The sequence below is a fragment of the Ctenocephalides felis genome, unplaced genomic scaffold (assembly GCF_003426905.1).
Source record: "Ctenocephalides felis isolate EL2017-DRISC unplaced genomic scaffold, ASM342690v1 CF-g0.4_SCAFFOLD_01170, whole genome shotgun sequence".
Lineage (NCBI taxonomy): Eukaryota > Metazoa > Arthropoda > Insecta > Siphonaptera > Pulicidae > Ctenocephalides > Ctenocephalides felis.
The window spans coordinates 17,497,362-17,517,614 of record NW_020537324.1 but is presented as its reverse complement, the minus strand read 5'-3'; the positions used below and the strand labels follow the sequence as shown (position 1 = coordinate 17,517,614).

The following is a 20,253-nucleotide window of genomic DNA, read 5'->3' as shown; positions in this document are numbered from 1 at the left end:
AAAATCAACGTAACAGGGTGATGGTGATGATCACAAACTTTAAAGACAAAAGTGAAAAAAAAAACTTGTCTCACGTTACTTAGAAATTTTGGAAATTTCAAGTGCAACCTAAAGCTTGGCGATCATATGACTTTTTGGACACCTGTATATATACATATATCATATGACTTTTTTTGACACCTGTATATATACATATATAAATATTCACATGTTTATATATATATATATATATATATATATATATACATGATTGATTTCTTAGAGGGCGTAACAGCAAGTAAAAAAATAATTAAAGTAAATATTTGTATAACATCTTCATTGTTCCATGAGTTTCGTCGTAAAATTCTACGTCATCATCAGTGATTTTGAACTTCTTTGCTTGTATGTAACTAATAATAGGAATAAACAACTGTCAATGTTTAGTATTTTATAAAATAATTTACAGAAACGAAATAGAAATTCTGAAAAGTTAAAAGTACCTCGGATGATCGACAACTCTCTTCATTCCTTTTCTACAAAATATTTTATAAAAAGTGAAAATTTCTGAGAAATCAAAATGGCCTCTGGTGATTCCAACGCATTTTTTTCTAAAAATATTGTATGAAAAGTGACCACTGACACTTTATTTCAATTCAATGCTTTATTCCAATTATTAATTACTCACATGTTGAGTGTCTAAGAAGTTGTGAGTCCAAGAAGTTCAAAACCTCTTATTATGACATAGAATTTACGTCGAAACTTATGGAAAAATAAAGATGTTCTTAACGCGATACATCAAGCAAAGAAAAAACAGAGATTAAAAATAATCTTTAATTCCAAACGTTTCGACATACAATAAATGTCATCAGTTGATCTCTAAGGTAAAAAATGAAAAAATTATATAAACTAGGTAACTATAAGAATTATAATTTAGTATATCTAGATGAGAACAACTTAATTTTTATTATTTGGTTTCTCTTTTTAATTTGATAAGTATTGTTTTATTATTTCTTAGTTTTCTATTTCTATAATTCCTTTAGTTACCCAGTCAATATATTTTTTTCAATTTTTTACCTTATAGATCCACTGATGATGACATCAAATTGTATGTAGAAACGTTTGGAATTAAAATTATTTATAATCGTTTTTGATATATCTATATATAATATATATATATATATATATATATATATATATATGTGTGTGTGTGTGTGTGTATAAATGTGTGTATATGTATGTTTGGATGTATATTCATATATACAAATGTGATTATTCCAGAGCAGTGGCTGGTATATTCGTATCGGCGGATCTGGATCAATGTGATTACGCTGTAGCCGATATGTTCGGCGGTGCTCATAAATGCCATCAAGAAACTACGGAGGTTAGTGATCGAATTTTTATTATTATATTGATTTCGAAGTGTTTTCTGATTGAACTCAACAAATCTAGAGTAACGGTAATTTCATAAAAAGTTGAATTTGTTCCGTATTTGTAGTAAAACAATCATATATGTATAACATTCTTATATACAGTAGAAACTTGTTTATCCGGCGCTCAGTTATACGGATTTGCTATTATCCGGACCGCGACCAATCTTTATGTATCTATATTCCTACAATTATATTTTATACCTTTAATTATCCGCATTTTCGATTCTCCAAATGCCTATCGACAACAATTAGTCCGGTTAATCGAGTTTGTACTGTAATTATATGTGTACATAGATAAATACAAAAAAGCTTTTAAAATGGAAAAAATATGTTTAGCTTTTAATCAATCCACACAATAGAAAGAAACTAAATTATGGGGCCGTTACTCTCGTGAAATAGACCAATGTTATGACAAATCTATCTTACGTAGCTTTTCTCATATAAAATGGTACTAAAAACTGTCAAGATGCTATATATATTTATATTTGTATATATATATATATATATATATATACATATAAAATGCAATTTCAATAATATTATATCATGACGCAGCAGAAAGATGCAGTTGTGATAGAATTCTATCTTAGCGTTTGTCCGTTTTCTAGGATAGGATTTTTGTCTAAAAAGCCTGACTGCATAGCAACCATATACCATTTTGACAGTTTTTAGTACCATTTTATATGAGAAACGCTACGTAACATAGCCTTGCCATACCTTGGTATAATCTGCATCAGAATCGCCCTCTATATTTTTAAGCAGAAATTTAATAGACTTCTACACGTTTCGAATCTCAGTTTGACCTTTTTTCTGTGGATAAATGACTCATATTATTTGAAAAATTGGAACCAACATTCAATAAATATTGTTTGTGAGTAGCAATATAGATGTTGAATTTGCAAAATTGCATTAAAAACAATACATATTTCACGACCATCCTAAACAAATGTTCGAGATTTACCTGACTACAGAAGAAGTATGATATTGGCTCTCAATAGGTAGGAATCAATTAAACTATTTTAGAAACATAATTTAGTTTTCTTTCTCTTTTCTGGATGGAAGCCAGTTTTGAGTATTTGTATGTTTTTAATTATACCTACCTTTCACTATTTGAAAAATCCCCATCAAATATAATATATATATATATATATAAATATGTTAAAGTAGTTAATTTTGATGTTGAGAAATATGAGTAAGTTCTTCAAGGGCATACATCAAATAAAAGGCAAAGATTTAGAATATAAATATATATATATATATTATATATATATATATCGTATTTCTTATTCAATATAGGCTTAATTAAGAATTTTACGCATTCATTATTAATTGCCGAGGCATTTTTTCTCAAATTTTTTATTCGTGTTTTTTTCTGAGTTATGTTCAAAATCATACAAAGTTTTCAGACAGATGAATCCATATCTTGTAAATGATTGGCTCTTATGAATATAACTCCGTCAATTATTTCACAAAATGTTCTTTTTACAGTACTTATAATGAGTGTTTTTAACATTCATAATTGGACGAATGTTTTTTCTGATTTTCCCAAGATGGTTTTTATAATACCTATCTCTTTTGGAGTTATTCATTTTTGTCTTAAAATGTTTTAGAATTTGAAAATAATTGCTTATTATTTAAATATATTCTAATTATATATGAATTAAAATCATGAATAGTTATATTCATGAATAATACTTGAGCTCGAAATATCTTATGAAAATGCTGCCAAAATGCTGCCAGCGGTTTTCATGTTATCACAGTATGTGGTCGCGTGCTTGTATAATATAACCTCGTTACAGATGTATATAGACTTAATTGAGATTTACATAAAATTATACTGTGACGGCGACATTCCGGCTATTTGTTCATGAATTAATTAATTTTAGCACAAAACGCTGAATTAAGCTTTCAACTAAAACATTCCATGCGAGACGAACTCCAGAATTAAAATCACCCGCGTCTGTTTTTGTTCAATTGTGGTGGAAATATTTTCGCGGAAAAGCTAATTAAATGTCTTTTTTATTTTTGGATTAAATGAAAACTTTTTTAGAAATTTTAAACTATGGTCACTCTAACAAGCCATGTAATTTCAACAACGTACTATTTCACATTTATAACAGATGCTCGCAGATATTAATAAACCATTCCAAGCTTTGTTCTTCTTTTTGAATTACAATATGTTTATTAATATAAGCTTACATTTAGTAATTATTTGGCTTATTTAGCAGACGGATGTTAGAAGCAACTTAGCAGTTGTCTTTTTCAGTTCTGATATTTTTATAACACACTTAATTAGTATTTTTGACTCAATTAGTACTGCCAGTGCTATTTTAACTGGATATCATAATTATAATAATTAACATAATTTAAATCAATTTCTGATATCACTAATGCTTGATATCAATTGTATCAAATAGTTTCTCAAACCAAGTCATTACTATAGATTCACATCCAACTCATTGAATATTCAAGCAGCAAAAAATGTGATTTCTAACTTAGACAATTTTTTATATCCCTGCTTTAATTTTTGATTGAACATAGATACAGATTTGGTCGTAGTAAAATATTTTGTTAGCTTTCTGGTCAAATATATTTTGATAAAGTGATTTAGTAGTGTAGGGCACAAAGGTCCAATTTGACTTTCAGTAATTAAACTAAATGCGAACTACAATTCAAACTAGTTGGTTTGGTATTTAGCCTTGAGGCAAATTACATGAACTTCCCGATATGTGTAAATAATCGACTTGATCAAAAAAATGTGTAAATAATATACTTCATCAATCCTACTTTAAAAAAAACGATAATAATTTTAGCAAAATTTGACGAATTTTTAAAATTAAACTACTTGTTGTAAGGCCGTAATATTACAGTAAGTTCTATAACACCATGATGTATATCGCCAAAAAAAGTTCCATGAAAGAAGGATTAAATTTTTTTTTTCAACAGTTAATTACAAGAAAACGGCTCGGTAGATTTTCACCTAAAATTAATCAGTATCATTCCCAAATGATATCTTTCGAACAGTTTTTGATTTCAAAATCGGTTCGGTAGGATGAGCTTAAAATCATCCCAAATGATATCTTTCGAACAGTTTTTGATTTTTCAAAATCGGTCGGTAGGATGAGCTTAATGTGGGACGAAAATTTAACACTTTTTTTCAACAGTTAATTACAAGAAAACGGCTCGGTAGATTTTCACATAAAATTAATCAGCATCATTCCCAACTAATATCTTTCGAACAGTTTTTGATTTTTTAAAATCGGTTCGGTAGGATGAGCTTAAATGTGGACGAAAGTTTAACACTTTTTTTCAACAGTTAATTACAAGAAAACGGCTCGGTAGATTTTCACTAAAATTAATCAGCATCATTCCCAACTAATATCTTTCGAACAGTTTTTGATTTTTTAAAATCGGTTCGGTAGGAAGCTTAAATGTGGACGAAATTTAACACTTTTTTTCAACAGTTAATTACAAGAAAACGGCTCGGTAGATTTTCACCTAAAATTAATCAGTATCATTCCCAAATGAATACTTTCGAACAGTTTTTGATTTTTCAAAATCGGTTCGGTAGGATGAGCTTAAATGTGGACGAAAATTTAACACTTTTTTTCAACAGTTAATTACAAGAAAACGGCTCGGTAGATTTTCACCTAAAATTAATCAGTATCATTCCCAATGATATCTTTCGAACAGTTTTTGATTTTTCAAAATCGGTTCGGTAGGATGAGCTTAAATGTGGACAAAAAGTTTTTTCGAATTACAAAGAAATGGCTTGGCAGATCGTTGCACAAAACTGACAAACGATAGTCCTCACCGAAATACATCAAATGGCTTTTAATTTCTAAAATCGGTTCAGGCGTTTTTGAGAAAACGTCGATCAAAATCTAATTTTGACAAATGCCAAAAAGACCATACTGATTTTTGCAAACTTTGACTAATTTTTAAAGCTGAACCAGTTGTCGTAGGGCCGTAATATTTTAGTATGACCTAGAAAACTATGGTATCTTTCGTCAAAAAATAATCATAAAAATCGTCAAATTTTTTTTTTAAAAACTTTATTACAAGAAAACGGCCCGGCCGATCTTAACCAAAAACTAATCAGCACGATTCCCAACCAATATCTATCGAACGGTTTTTGAATTTTCAGAATCGATTCAGAATTGCGGGCTAAAACGTGGACGAAAAATTTTTCACTTTTCTGCAATTTACAAAGAAACGGCTTGGCCGATCGCCGCACAAAACTCAGAGACGATTGTCCTCATCGAGATACATCAATGGCTTTTAAATTTTTGAAATCGGTCCAACCGTTTTGGAGAAACGTCGATTTACGGCAAAAATCTGTTCACACACACACACACACACATACACACACACCACACACACACACATACTTTTCCAAATTTGGTCTCATTCGATTCAGAATGGCTCGAAACGTCGAGAAAACATAAAATTAGCGATTCGGATTTTTTGATGAAAACATAACTTCTCCTTCGGGAAGTTAACAAAGCTTGAAACGTATCAAACTATATTCAGTAAAATTTTCAGCTAATGCTCATTATAGAAATCTGTATTTTTTGCAATTTTTTCTGAAAATTGTCATCTGTCCCTTTTTTAACCCATAGACAGGGTAAAAAGAGACAGCCAGGGGTAAAAGGAACCTAGTCTTACTTTAAATTTTGAAGGAATTTCATGAAAAAATAGCTTTATAATTTAACTAATGCTAAATACTAATTTCATGGATACATTTTTACAGGTATAACACTGTATATAACCTTAATCTAGTATTTTGTCAGAAATATTTATCAGCAGATTTGGGATAACTATTTATTTAACCCTCCGTCGGTCGGATATTTTTTCACCTTCGAACGGTCGGAAAGGTCTGGCTGGACCAACATTCATTTTACATGCATTTATATGGGATAAATGAGTTTTTGGTTTTTATGTATTAACGATTATAAAAAAATCAAGAAATATAAAAAACGTTGCTTTTTTTGTTAATTTTTCTGTTTTAAATCAATGAAAAAAGTATTTATTCTTTTTGGCGCCTGAATGAATGTGTGCATCACTCATTCGATTTTCAGTGTTTGCGATTACCAATAAGTTTGGTAGGTTTTCAAGAAACTCTCGTCATGAAAATACTAACATTCATGTTAGAACACATAGCAAAGAATATAAACAACGCAGTTTGAATAGAAAATACCATGAAAAAGCGTATATTTCATACAAAATGTATGGGTGGTCTAGACAGACCTTTCCGACCGTTCAAAGTATAAAAAAAATTAAATCCTTATAATTATCCTTCTGTACATTTTTTCGTCCTGATTTTTTCATTGATCGACAGCTAATGAAATTTTAGGAAAAGTCAATAAATTTCAAGTCGATAGGATTACTAGAAGTATTTTTTTTTTCTAATTGAAGTCGAAAAAAGTCTGGCCAGACCACGCCGACCGACGGAGGGTTAATATTTATCTTGTGAAATTGCTTTTTTATTTTAATTTATTTACTAACTTTTATTGGTTACACCTTTGAGAGAGTAAGGCTGTAGTTGGTCCTTTTGACCCTACTCATGTGTAATCTTTTTTAGAGCTTTTTTAAAAACTATTTAATTTAACTCAAATTTAACAATACATCATATAAAACAATTATATAACGTATACTTAAAAATTATGTTCTGAAAACTGAACAAAAAAGCTCAAAACCCATAAAAATGCTAACAAAAAATAATTCTTTTGTAGAATATTGATACATAATTGTTTATCTATTGATAGCGGCGTGGTGATAATTAAATTGATGGCTTGATACACCATATCCCTTCTGCTTTAAAATATTATCGTTGCAAAATTCTATACTTTACTTGTTTTTGAGATAAATTAATTTATTGGCTTCTTGTTCAAATATAATCTTTGTGGTGGTGAAGCTTTTTTCCGCGGATCTTCAAGCTCCGCTCTACCTAACTAATGATATTTTATTCAAATTGTTTTCTAAATCAAAACTTTAGTAAATAAAAATATTTAGTCTAGATATAGAATTTGATATACATTGTGTGAAATAGCAAAAAGGGTTCCATACTATTAAATTTTTTTCCTCTGGCTTTATACTCTTTGTTAATTATCCGGTGTTCTCTACTTGTAATATTAAATACAGCTCATTAATTAAGTTTTTATAATAATATTTGCTACGCTTGCTGCGCAAAATATTTGTTATGGTAGTAAAACCACATATCACTTTATTTTTTCTGTGAGTTTTTTCCATAAATTTCATGAATAATAATGTGTTCATTTAATTTCCAGCCGCCGATATCGATATATTTCAATATTTTAATTAATAATTCGAATCGAAACATACTCCACACGTATGATCCACATTTTATTTCCACGATAATTGATAACTGATGTTGTGTAATTAATAATTAAATTAATTCTCTGATTGCATCCGTTCCGCACATCGGGGAAGCTGAAATAATATTGACAACGCAAATGATCTCGGTGTGTTCGCACAATATTTGATATCATAACACATGTTGTTATTAAAATGTTATGCGGCCGGTATAGGGGAGACTGGGTACAGTTGTGCCAGGGTACAATAGAAGTGACAGCCATCATAACAGCTAAAACTATACTGATTTTTACTTAGTGCCCAGAGAGAAAAAAAAACCTCCGCTTTGCCCTTGCCTCTGGTCCCTACGGAAACCCGCCGTTAGGCATTACTTCGTAGGGGGAAGATCTAGAATGTTATAATTTTAACTTGATTTTATACTCATTTTTCAAATGGGCGAATGTCCAGAGAGAGAAAAAAATAAAGTATGTTTGGTCGAACAAGTTTCCATTATTGCTTTCAATCTATCTCACCTCACATTAATAACATGATCTGTAGATGACATTCTTTTTAAAGTGCCAAAAGTAGTATTCATATTCGATTTTTTAATCATAACTGTAAATTGTATTTAGATAATTCACTTAATTTGTTATTTTGCTATAAATTGAACATTAGTAGTAATTTACCAGCAATTAGTTTTTGCTTAATAATTTAGCTTAGTCATAATGTTTGATTTGTTCTTAAAAGTATGCTTTGGGTACGGTTGTGAAAAATTTTGTAGGTATGGTTGTGACATGTATTTCTTGTCCTTTTCGGGTAAAAATTAGACAGATAAAACAATCTAACTTAACTAATATAAATGAGAAAGGGAAAAAATTCAACACAATAAAAAAATCGCAAAAAAAATCTTGTTAAATTTGTTTAAAAGTCTGTTTAAAAAGTCTAAAAATGTTTTGTTATATATTGTTATATTATATTCATGAGCTTTGTTTATATGTTTATGTTGTGTTGTATCATATAATATTGTTATTATATAATATTGTTTTTAAGCCTTTCACAACCGTCCTTGGTGTTGTAATTTTAATATATCTTTACGTTTTAAAGCTTTCTGAACATTTTGGCATAACTTACAAAAATATATGTATATGTGTGTGTGTTTACAAATTTTGTCGAAGATTTCAGGAACAATTGATGTGAATAGTTAAAAAAAAACATTCGATTCGTATTAATGAAGAGATGTGGTGATTAGTATTTGGCAAAGGCAGGCCCAGCCGTTTCGAAGATACGGCGCAAAAAGTGCAAAAATGGCAATTTAGTTATAGAGATATCAGAGCGTCCGATTTAAGTTCTGCAAAAAGCCTTTTATTCGTATTGATGAATACATTGAAATGATCATTAGACATATGCACATTGAAGTATCAGATATTTAATAGAGAAGTTTTTAATTTTATAAATATTTACTTAATGGAGATTTTATAAATTAAGTACAAATTTTGTTTACTTCTATAAATGTTTCTATAATTTCTATAATTTTTTTTTAATTTGAAAATTTGCTTTATTTGACTTGTATGTACATTGATTTTTACATAAAGATACAAATTGTATACACCTATTCGGGGAATATCATCATACTATCATAATATAATATTGTTTGCATATATAATATATATATATATATATATATATATATATATATATATATACATATATACATATATATTTGTTTCAATTAACTTATATAAGTATGAAAAGAGCTATTAAAAACATACTGCCATCAAGTGTTGTTTCTTTTCTATAGTTTTCACGCGCTTCAAGCAAAACAGCAAAGCATTGCAATTGCTTCGAAAAAAGATAAAAAAACGAAGTGTAAAAATAATCTAATTATTCAAAAAAAAAATTCTAATATTTCAAAGATCTCAAAAATACTTTTACAAAATTTTCAAAAAAAAATGAAGCTTTTTTAAAAGTTTTCATTTTCCGTACGAAAAGTTTCAACAGTTTGCCTTAAGGCACGATGCCACGCACCACTGGCTTGTTTTTCTTCCAGCTAGCTGGTAAATTATTGACTATTAACTAATTAACAAAATTATGACTTATTAAAAAAGTGTCACAACCGTGCCCAGTCTCCCCTACTGCAAACACCTATTGATCACTGTATAGGCCGCCGCTTGATGCGGTCAATCCTCAAGTGACCCATATCGTGCCGTTGACAGCAGGCCGCGGACTATTGTTAAGCTCTCGCATTTGAATCCGCTTAATAATCGAACTAAAAATAAATCGCGAGGCACAAGTGCGCTCGAAATCGGTGCTTCGAACGGTGTAGGCGTTGGAAAAACAAACGTAGAATAAGATAGAAGTATTTGGGTACATTTAAATGTTAATGCTCTTAGGAGGATTACTTTATTTTTATCATGTCTCTTTGTACAGGTATTCTGCAAAGTTCAGGTTGAATTCGTTCTTTAAATCCCGATTTCGTGATAATTTTTTTTAATTTAATATTATTTATGCCACAGACTTTGGTATACCTTGATAATTATTTTATACATGCGTATACAAAAAAATATTGATTTCAAATGACGAATTATTTAATTATTTTAACTATTTTTTATTCGTAATAAACTAATCTTTTCTATAGCAATTCTTGAGTTTTGAAGATATATAGACGAAATAAAGATTATTTTGTCTTTCTAGTGAATAAGTGGTTAAGTCAATTTTTACTATTTTGCAAAGCTTGATCTCAAAGTTACATTACTCGTGTAGTATCGCGTATTTGAATTAACGGTTTGAAATTGAAAAGGTCCAATTTGACTTCGAGCAATTATATTTTGAAAACCAAACCAAATATATGGCAACAAATAACATATATCAAACAAACAACTATCTGACTATGTTCAGTAAAAATCTCACGTAAATTCGTCATGTGATTTTTGCTATGATTCTTTTCACTTCAAAGGCTAAGTATGGCCAGGGAGCATCAGGTTTATTGTCTTAATTTTAATTTTAAAGGGATTTTACGAAATAATAGATACATTATTCAACCCACGCAAGATATAAATTTCATGGGTACTTTTTTTGTAGAGATAATACTGTACATGACCTTGATCTGGTATTTGGTCAGAAATATTCATCAGCAGACTTGTCGCTATTTTTTTCAATTTATCTCTTATAAAATTGCGTTTTTTAACATAGTTTACTTTCATATTTATTACTTTTTATTGTTTGTACCTTTGCTTGAGTAAAGATTCAGTTGGTTATTTTTATCCCACCCACATGTAGGCTCTTATGAAGGTTATACGAATAAATCTAACTTGAAATTAGCAATTTATTTTATAGAACTTAAATTAAATTAATAATTATATTGAAGTCTCATAAACTAAGCACCAGTGTTCAAAAAAAAAAAACTAAAAACGAAATGAAATACTTTTGTTATGGATTTTTTTCTTTATTTGTTTTTGAGATATTGGTGGTGTACCTTTTCACACCGCTCTGCCATAATGTTAAATTTTTTCAACAACAATATTTAAAAGTACAGGGCAAGAGATATCAGCCATCGTTTTAAGTCATGCGACTACTCTATCAGAAGATAAACGGCCATATTTGAAAATCTATAATAAAAGTATTTTCTTTCGTTGTTAGTTTTTTTAATTGTGAGCGCTGTTGTTTAATTGACAAAACCTTAATATAATTTTCAAGTATACGTTATTCAATTTTTTCATAAGATGTATTGTTATTTTTAAGTTAGAGAGAACAGATGTATTTATACAACTGCGTACATGTGGATGAGGTAAGAAAGACCAACTAAATTTTTACATAAGTTAACCAAAACTATAGTTTTGCACGCTAAAATAAATCAACAGGCGCTTAACACTAACTAAAATTCATACACCCCACTTATCAGGAATTTATTTCAAAGTTGCGTTGTATATTTGCAAAGCAACATTCATATCTGAATCAGAAGAATGATATATAACATCGGATTATTTCAAATATTCATGGATTCGGCGAGTCGCCGCAACTAGCTGCCAAATAAATCAGAATTAGAGAAACAGGCGGGCGCGGTTCGGGCATTATAGGCAATTTGTTCTGTAATGCATGTGCATGTACACGCTGCAACGTGTACTAGGCGAAATACATCGTATAATTTAAACTCCGCACAGTAAAGAATAATTTCAAACGATATAGCGGAAATATGCCCAGCAAGTGCATTTTATATAAGCCATATTATATACGTGAACCTAACATTTACATGATGCCTTTCATAAATTTTAATGTAATTGCGGGAGAAAATGATACACAAAAAATAAACAAATTCAGACACATTAATACGCTTATTAATGCAAATTATATAATAAATCAAATATACCAATATTAATGACTGAAATAAATTAAATTAAAGGTATTAAAATATTTTTATTCATTCATTTATTTCAGTTTATTGGCCTAAAATTCATCGATACCTTAATCCTACCTTACTCTTACTTTAACTTGAAAGCAAACCCCCAGATTAATATAAACAATAGCTTAATTACTGGTCTGTTAACTCTAGCGTTCTAGACTGGTTCCCCAAGTAACTCTTTTCTTCTTTCTTTTTATGATTTTCAGATATTCGATGAAATTTGGTAAAAACTATGGCATGATTAGTTTTACAAGGCGATCAGATGAGTCGTTTCTTTAGAGTTAGTAGAAAAACGCACTATTTTTTGTTCACGTTTTTGCAAGAAGTCCTCCATTGATTTTGAAAATTTAAAAACCGTTTAAGAGATATTTGAAAATTTAAAGACCTTGAGGTTGGGAATTATTATTGATTGGGCTGTTTTATAAATAAATTTCTAAAATTTATTTTGCTTTTTTAATTAAACTTACTACGATGAAATTGTTTATGGTGTAGTTAACGAATATCGAAAACTACTATAGTTTTATAAAGAGTGATTGAATTATAAAAATTAACTAAAATTTGGAATAATGGGCATTGCTTGCAAGACACATAAGCTGGTGTTTGTGCGCTATAATTAATTTAATTACTGATATTATGTTTGTTTGAAATATTTTGAAAATCGCATTGATTAATCTTATATATAAAAATGGATCGCAAAATGTGTTGGCCAATTCTTTTTTTTAAAATGTTTGTTGAAGTCCAAAGATGGTTCTTACGGCGAGAAAAAATCGAATAATTGCCGTGAAAACCCTAAAAACAGCCCTTTTCTTTTTTACATACAAACGTTTTCTAACTAAAACGTAGAATCACTTAACGTTTCATATATCATTTTATTCGTAATTTTAATCTGCATCTTTCGTCCGAACAAAGTTTTTTCGTATCTTTTATGGTTTGGATTCAATGTTTCTCTAAAGAAAACATATAAAGTATTATACATCGTTAGAAAGGTCTCAAAATTCTTAGATCTGTTCCCATATTTTGCAACTTCGAATTCCTAACGGTGTGGCCTACAGGCGAGTTGCAGTAGTAAAATTCAAGGAAAACTAGAAAATCTCGAGAAAATTATATGAACACACTTAACGATTTATATATCATTTTATTCGTAACTTTATTCTGCATCTCATATCCAAATAGAATGTTTTCGTTTCTCTTACGATTCAGCCTGGAATTTGTGTGAATATTCAATTGTTCAAATGCAAAGTACGGTTAGGTTTGAGCAATAAGCCACACTGTTCAATATTTATCTAAAAAAACCATATAAATTGTTAGATGGAACTTCAAGTCACAAGGGCAGAAAATGAACTTATTTTATTTATTTATTTACTTATTTATTTATTTATTCATTTATTATACGCCAATCGGCTATATACAAAAAATGCATGTTTCAGTCATGGCCTAATATACTATTAACTATATGTGGCTTACTCGAGAGTTAGAAGTACAAACAATTTAATTATTTATGCACCTACAGGTCTGACAAAGAATATTGTATATTCCGTTAATTGATATATTATAAATAAATTCGTTATAAAAAATGTCCTGTAAAAATATTTATATACAATGTTAATGATCATATTTCGATATTTGTCTGTTTGATATACGTTATATGTTGTGATGTAGCTGATTTGGTTTTTACTGTATAATTGAAATTTAAGTGTAGAAATTGTACATACATTTCGGTATAGATTGTAGTGTAAAAACATTAATGATTACTTTAACTAAACGGTAAATATCAGTATAGGTTTTTAAAAAAATGGAGTTTATAGGCATGGGTAAAGGACAACGTCTGTCGGGTCAGCTAGTTTTAAATAAAATTGAAAACTAAATTTTATAAATACACCTAAAAATAATATCCAATTAGCTGAATTACTTTATTCAATGATCATGTCGATTCTTTACACACATCGGAATGTTTTTGCAATGTTTCTCAAAAAAAATTGCCATTTACTTCTAGTTAATTTTAATAAATGTAGCCTTATTAAATATTTCTATGAAAATTTGTCAATGTATGTGCTAAGCATTAAATTATAATTTATATTAATTAAATTATCATTTATTTCATATGTTCCATTATTTGTCCTCTTCTTCAAGTTGTGTTGGAAGTTCTGTGAATATTCGATCCAGCATGTTTTGCAGGGCCAATTTAAAAAGTTTCGCCTATAGCTTCCAGAGTTTTTGAGCAAGTAATAATCGTTTTATATATATTAACCTCGCCGTTATCGTTCCAAATCCATCTGACAATAAAGGTATAAATTCGTCATAAAATTTAACGAGGTTTCACTATGAGATAAAAGAAAAATGATCGCGTCCTAAAATAAGTTTAAGTGTTGGTCCCGCGCAGATATCGCCCTATCGTTTCTATTCTATTCAGAATCCATTATAAATATTACTCTCATAAACGATTTACGATGGATTTTAAATCGTTAGCACTTGAAAAGTGTTAGGAACTTTATTCGTTATTTTATATCTATTTTATGGTGTTATTTAAGAAATGGGCAAACTTAATATTGTTTTACTATATATTTAGGGGCATAAAATATCGAGGTTTAACTGAGTTAATTTTGAAAACTGATATAAAATTTGTTATTGCACATACTCAAACTGCTCGTATTTGTAATAGTCTGTATAAATAAATATCTTAATTATTAGTTTGAGAACTAAAGTTAGTGCAGTTTTCAAATTAGGTGAGGTAAAGCAACCTCTGTATTGGCAAATCGAAATGGTGAATTATCCCATAATTGACTTCACATATCTTTGTCACCTCGTTAAAAATTATTGGGATGTTTAGCCATATTTACCATACTGTCCTGACCTTGGACCTCCTTATTATTTTTTGATTTGCATGAAACTGTAACTGTAAGTGTACTGAGTGGTAAACAATTCAATGATTACTATGATGTCATATTGCACCTGATTCATAAAACTCAAAGGTTCTCTAAAAGTGAGATTATGATACTGTTGGAAAAATGACAAATTGATCAACATCTGTAATATATTACAAAACAAAGTTATTTAGTTTCATTCCGTTTTTCATCAAAATCCGCAATTACTTCGTTGCCAACCTTTAATATATTGATGAAAATTTGCACTAACTTTGATTGTATGGGAGCTGACTTCTTTAAAGAAATTTTCTAATTATAATTAAAAGCAGGCTTGATACGTTTTTTTTCAGTTTCAAAATATGATACTAGAACTTTTAATGATTACTTTTAATGATAGACCATAGATTCGTCGTATTCAATTAGGCCTGCTACTGATTAATTTAGAATACAGTGTCCAATACTACTATAAATAGTTTTTATAATTAAGAAATCGTTATTTATTCAGATATTTCTTTTTCCAGTGTATTCCCGATTTGTCATGGAGTCCAAGACGAGGTCGGTACACCTGTGAATGTCGAGTGGGCCACTATTTGCCGACTGGTCCATTATCGTTTCCTGGTTTTCTCGTGGAAAGCAGCCCAGCTGGTGAATACAAGTAAGTTGATTTACTTTAAGAAACTTTTAGTAACATAAATATTATTGCAATATAATATTCGTGTATAATATAAGCTGGTGCAGTGCAATAACTTATAAATGTAAACTCTATGAAAATGGTTATCGGATAAGATTATTAATAATTATTAAATTTTTTTCATATTTTTTAATTATTTGGTTGAATTCTAAATTATATCTCAAAATAAAATTTTGGAATTTAGTTTCATAAGGTCAAGCATAGTCTTTCATTTTTAAGATATTTATTCGTCAACATCCCTAAATCTCGTATGATGTTGCTAAAATATTTGTCAGCATAGACAATTTTAGTTTTTAATAAAGTAGTTAATCTAGACGTAAGATATCTAAATTTTTGGGCAAAAATATTAATAAATATTTTATTATTTGGTTGAATTTAAAATCATATCTTGAAAGAAAAATTTGGAACTCTGTTTCACACGATAATTAAATTAAATAACTTTATTAACACTATGGAAATGAATTTCAAAAAGTGCAGTTTTGCATTTTTAATTAGTTTATTCCCCATTTACCCTCAAATTTAATTATTTTTAAATTAATTATTTCTGAAATATTTTTATACTTTTTTAATTCTTAGTGACGAAGTAGATAAATCTAGATTATAACGTGAACAATAAAAGATTTACTGAACTGTACTACTTTCTAATGAACTATTATTTGTTTTGTAATTATTTATTTTGTAAGGAAGTATTTATTGTTTCGTTAAGTATAAAAAAATAAACATCAAGTTGGCAAAGAGATAGAAATTTAAAAAATATGTTTATATATATATATATATATACATATACTGACAGCAACTTTATTCACACTGTGAATTTTATTTCAAATAGCAATTTCTATGAAAACTCTTGCATAAATTCAAAATCGATGACAACAAAATACTGATACCATTATTGCCGAAAAAATTCAATTTTTGCAAGAAATTTAATCACGAGAACTCTGGTAATAAATTAAAAATCAACGCCAATAAAAATATAACTGCTTCAAAAAGTAATACATCGAAATTTTGTCCTCAAAATTTATTTAATAATTAACTAAAATATATTTGCACTGAACTGAAAATTTGTATTTAAAATATCTCACGTATTGAACAATTTCAAATAGCAGGATTTTTATAAAAACTCCTGCAGTAGATTCAAAATCGATAATAACATAATATCGCTGCACATAAATAAAATGTAGGATTATTTTTCAAAATTTATCTAACAATAAGCCAAAATATATTAACACCATACTGATATCGTTCATTTTGCATATCTTGCATATATTACTGGTTTCAAATAGCAATTCCAATGAAAACTTTTGTTTTAAATGAAAAGTTGATGATAACAAAAATACTTGTTTCAAATAACAATTTTTATGAAAACTCTTGTTTTAAATAAAAAATCGATAGTAATAAAAACATAACCGATGTAAAAAAAACTAAACACAGAAATTAGTTATCAAAAATCATTCAACAATAACCAAAATTTATTGTATTCTGCATATTTCGCATACCTTGCTGCTTTCAAATAGCAATTTCTATAAAATTCACAATAAAAATGCCACTCCTAAAAAAAAACAATATTGTAATCACTACTATAATCCTGCTGGATTATGTGATTACCTAATTATCTCTCTGAAAGTTGTACTAAATCCCCAATATCTTTCACTAACTCTGTATTATATTTTTTCTGTAACACAATAATCCGCCATATTATTCACAACTAATCAACAACTTCATACACATTATGTGCTGTCACAGAGCCATCTATCTCAATGACTTGAAACTAATGTTTATTTATTTATTTATTTATTTATTTATTTATTTATTTATTTATTTATTATACGCCAATCGACTATGTACAGTTAATTGTATAGTAATGTAACATAATAATGTTAAACTATGTTATTTTTACAAACACATACAAACACACATACAGGCACCTATATATACACTCGTCCATACATACGTCCGCAAATGCACTTATATGTAACAAATTCTAATAAGTATTATTCCTTTTGACAATGTTGATAAATGTATTATGTGATAAATTAAAAAAGTTTAGTTTTGAGCACTGTTCGTTGACCACCATTGCTACTCTGTTCATTGGACCGTTAATATGTAGTTTTTCGTCATTTTTGAAGTCTGCACAATACGGTTTGTTCTTATTAATGTTATTTCAAAACTTATAGCTACTGTTAATAATATTAAACTGTTAACATAATATTATAATACATTTTTTTTCATTTTTTTTTTAAATAAGCCAAAAAATATATACGCACCATACTAAAATCTTATATTTTGCATATCACCCCGTCGATCTCCGCCTAACTTCTTCTCTCAGTATCCATAAGTAGTCCCGACCCAGCATTTTGTCTATGTAATGTACTCTGCGTAAGCCGAAGACTACTTACTAATCTCAAAGTTCGATCATAGGCATCCACAGGTTCTTCTGTTCGGCCTAAATGCGTCTTATCTCTGTTAATAGTCCTACTCCGGAAAACAGATTCTGAGCTAACTGTTCGGGCTGTCGTAATGACTTAGACCATCCACAGACAGTGTGAAAATGGAGTGTAAACAGTGGGTTTCTAGAATTCGCAAAAAAGACGGCGATGGGATAGATTGTTAGAGTTGTGTCTCGGCGATGGGTTGAGGGAATTGGGAGGATCCGTTGGGTGAAGGGTGTAATGGGTTAAATAGAGTTTGTTGGTTTAATATAACTAGGGCCAATCATGCATTAAATACTTGGATTAGATGATACACTTTGATTTATTCAAAGCTCTTTACTCTTGTAATAAATTCTTGCAAATTAGTTAGATAATTAGTGGGGTGCATGTCATCGTGCATTAAGGCAAATTTCTGGAACTTCCCGTACTGTTGATATGTAAAAATCTTGGTACGAAACCCAAAAAAAATTACACAAAATATTTATTAAAATCTACATTATTAAAATCTTTATTAAACATCTGATAATTTGATGTGCATATGTCCAATAAACATTTTTGACCGCCAAACGACATTTTTCTCACCTATTTTTATTGAGAGTCCATAATTGCTAAATCTGCCTTTCGAAAAATTTAATCAGTTTTTTATTTTGTCAATACAAGTAAAATGTTTTTTGAATGATTAAAATCGGACACTCCATTCTCTTAGAAACTAATAAGTTACCGTTTTTGGCACTTTTTGCTCCGTATTTTTGGAACGGTCAGACCTGCCTTTGCCAAAAACTAATCAGCACGTCTCCTTATCAATACAAATCGAATGCTTTTTTAATTATTCAAATCGGTTGATCGGTGTTCTCGAAATCGTCGACGAAAATTTGTATCCGCACACACACACATACACATACACACACACACATACACATACACCCATACACACACGCATACATCCATTTATTCTAAGGTATGCCAAAATGTTTAAAAACCCCTGAAACGTAAAGATTTATACAAAATTTTATTTTCGATTTATTGCTATTACTATAACTTACCCTACGGTAAGTTAATAAATTTACATACTTGGATTATATGATACACATCGATTTATTCAAAGCTCTTTACTCTTGTAATACATTCTTGCAAATTAGTTAGATAATAAATAATGTGGTTTAAAACTTTACACGAAGTCGGAGGTATATCATTGTTTTTAGACCAGTGATACCCAACGTTTTTTAGGCCCCGCCCGACCTTGAGGTTTCTAAACAGGTTATGCCCCCCACACAATTTTTTTTTGTTCCTGAAAAAATGTGAATGATAAATTTTAAGATCAAAACTCTATTTATCATAAGTACAATTTCGGCATAATCCAAAAAACGGAAAGTACAAACGAATTTTATTACTGTTTTTTGAAATTTATTTAATGCAATACTTAAGCCTGGTATTAGTTTCTAACTTACTGAGCTTTAAACTTAAGTCTTCACGCTGAGTTATTTCAAATCTATTTTTTATCAATAAATTATAACAAATTTTTGTACATATGGTTACATTTAGTCATTTGGTTTCAGTTTCTTCATAAATCCATTTCTTAACGACTCAGTTTCTTCATAAATCCATTTCTTAACGACTCTACTTAGATAGATATTAGATATTTTCTTAACTCACAACCGTAAATTTGAAGGTTCCCTTGTTAGAACGAAATTATATCTAATCCTTATATATCTTTTTTTTTGTTAAATCTTTTTTTTTTATTTTAAAACCGGAACGGAAATTTGTAGGTGTTAGGTAGGCAATTGAGTACGTCCGCATTTTTGGTCGAAATTTGTAGTTATCAGGTTGGCAACTAAATTAGTGCGCATTTTTGTTAGAAATCGATAGTTATGGATGGCAACTAATTACGTGCAGTAAGTGAACTACATAAAATTAAATTCATTCTGCATCACAAAGGAAATGAATGCTATAGCATTCACGACCGCGAACGTGTTAAGAAACCTATCAGTTAAGTTTATTAATTCATAACCCAGATGAAGTACTCCCCCGATATTAACATAACCGCATTCGCTAGAGAAGGTTTATAACTCAACAAAGATATCCACAAGTATTACCGGCACTCCTACAATGAGCATTGTTTGGCGAAACTAATTAATTTAGGCCCCACGGCTCT

At 29.2% G+C, this 20,253-nt stretch overlaps 1 protein-coding gene across 1 annotated transcript in view; it reads left to right on the top strand.

Moving 5' to 3' along the window:
• Nucleotides 1–20,253, top strand: part of LOC113366928 (probable G-protein coupled receptor 158) — a 156,657-nt gene that overhangs the window by 5,274 nt on the left and 131,130 nt on the right. The window contains 2 exon segments of the mRNA XM_026608570.1: nucleotides 1,258–1,360; nucleotides 15,503–15,636. Coding sequence (XP_026464355.1) covers nucleotides 1,258–1,360; nucleotides 15,503–15,636 — 237 coding nt within the window.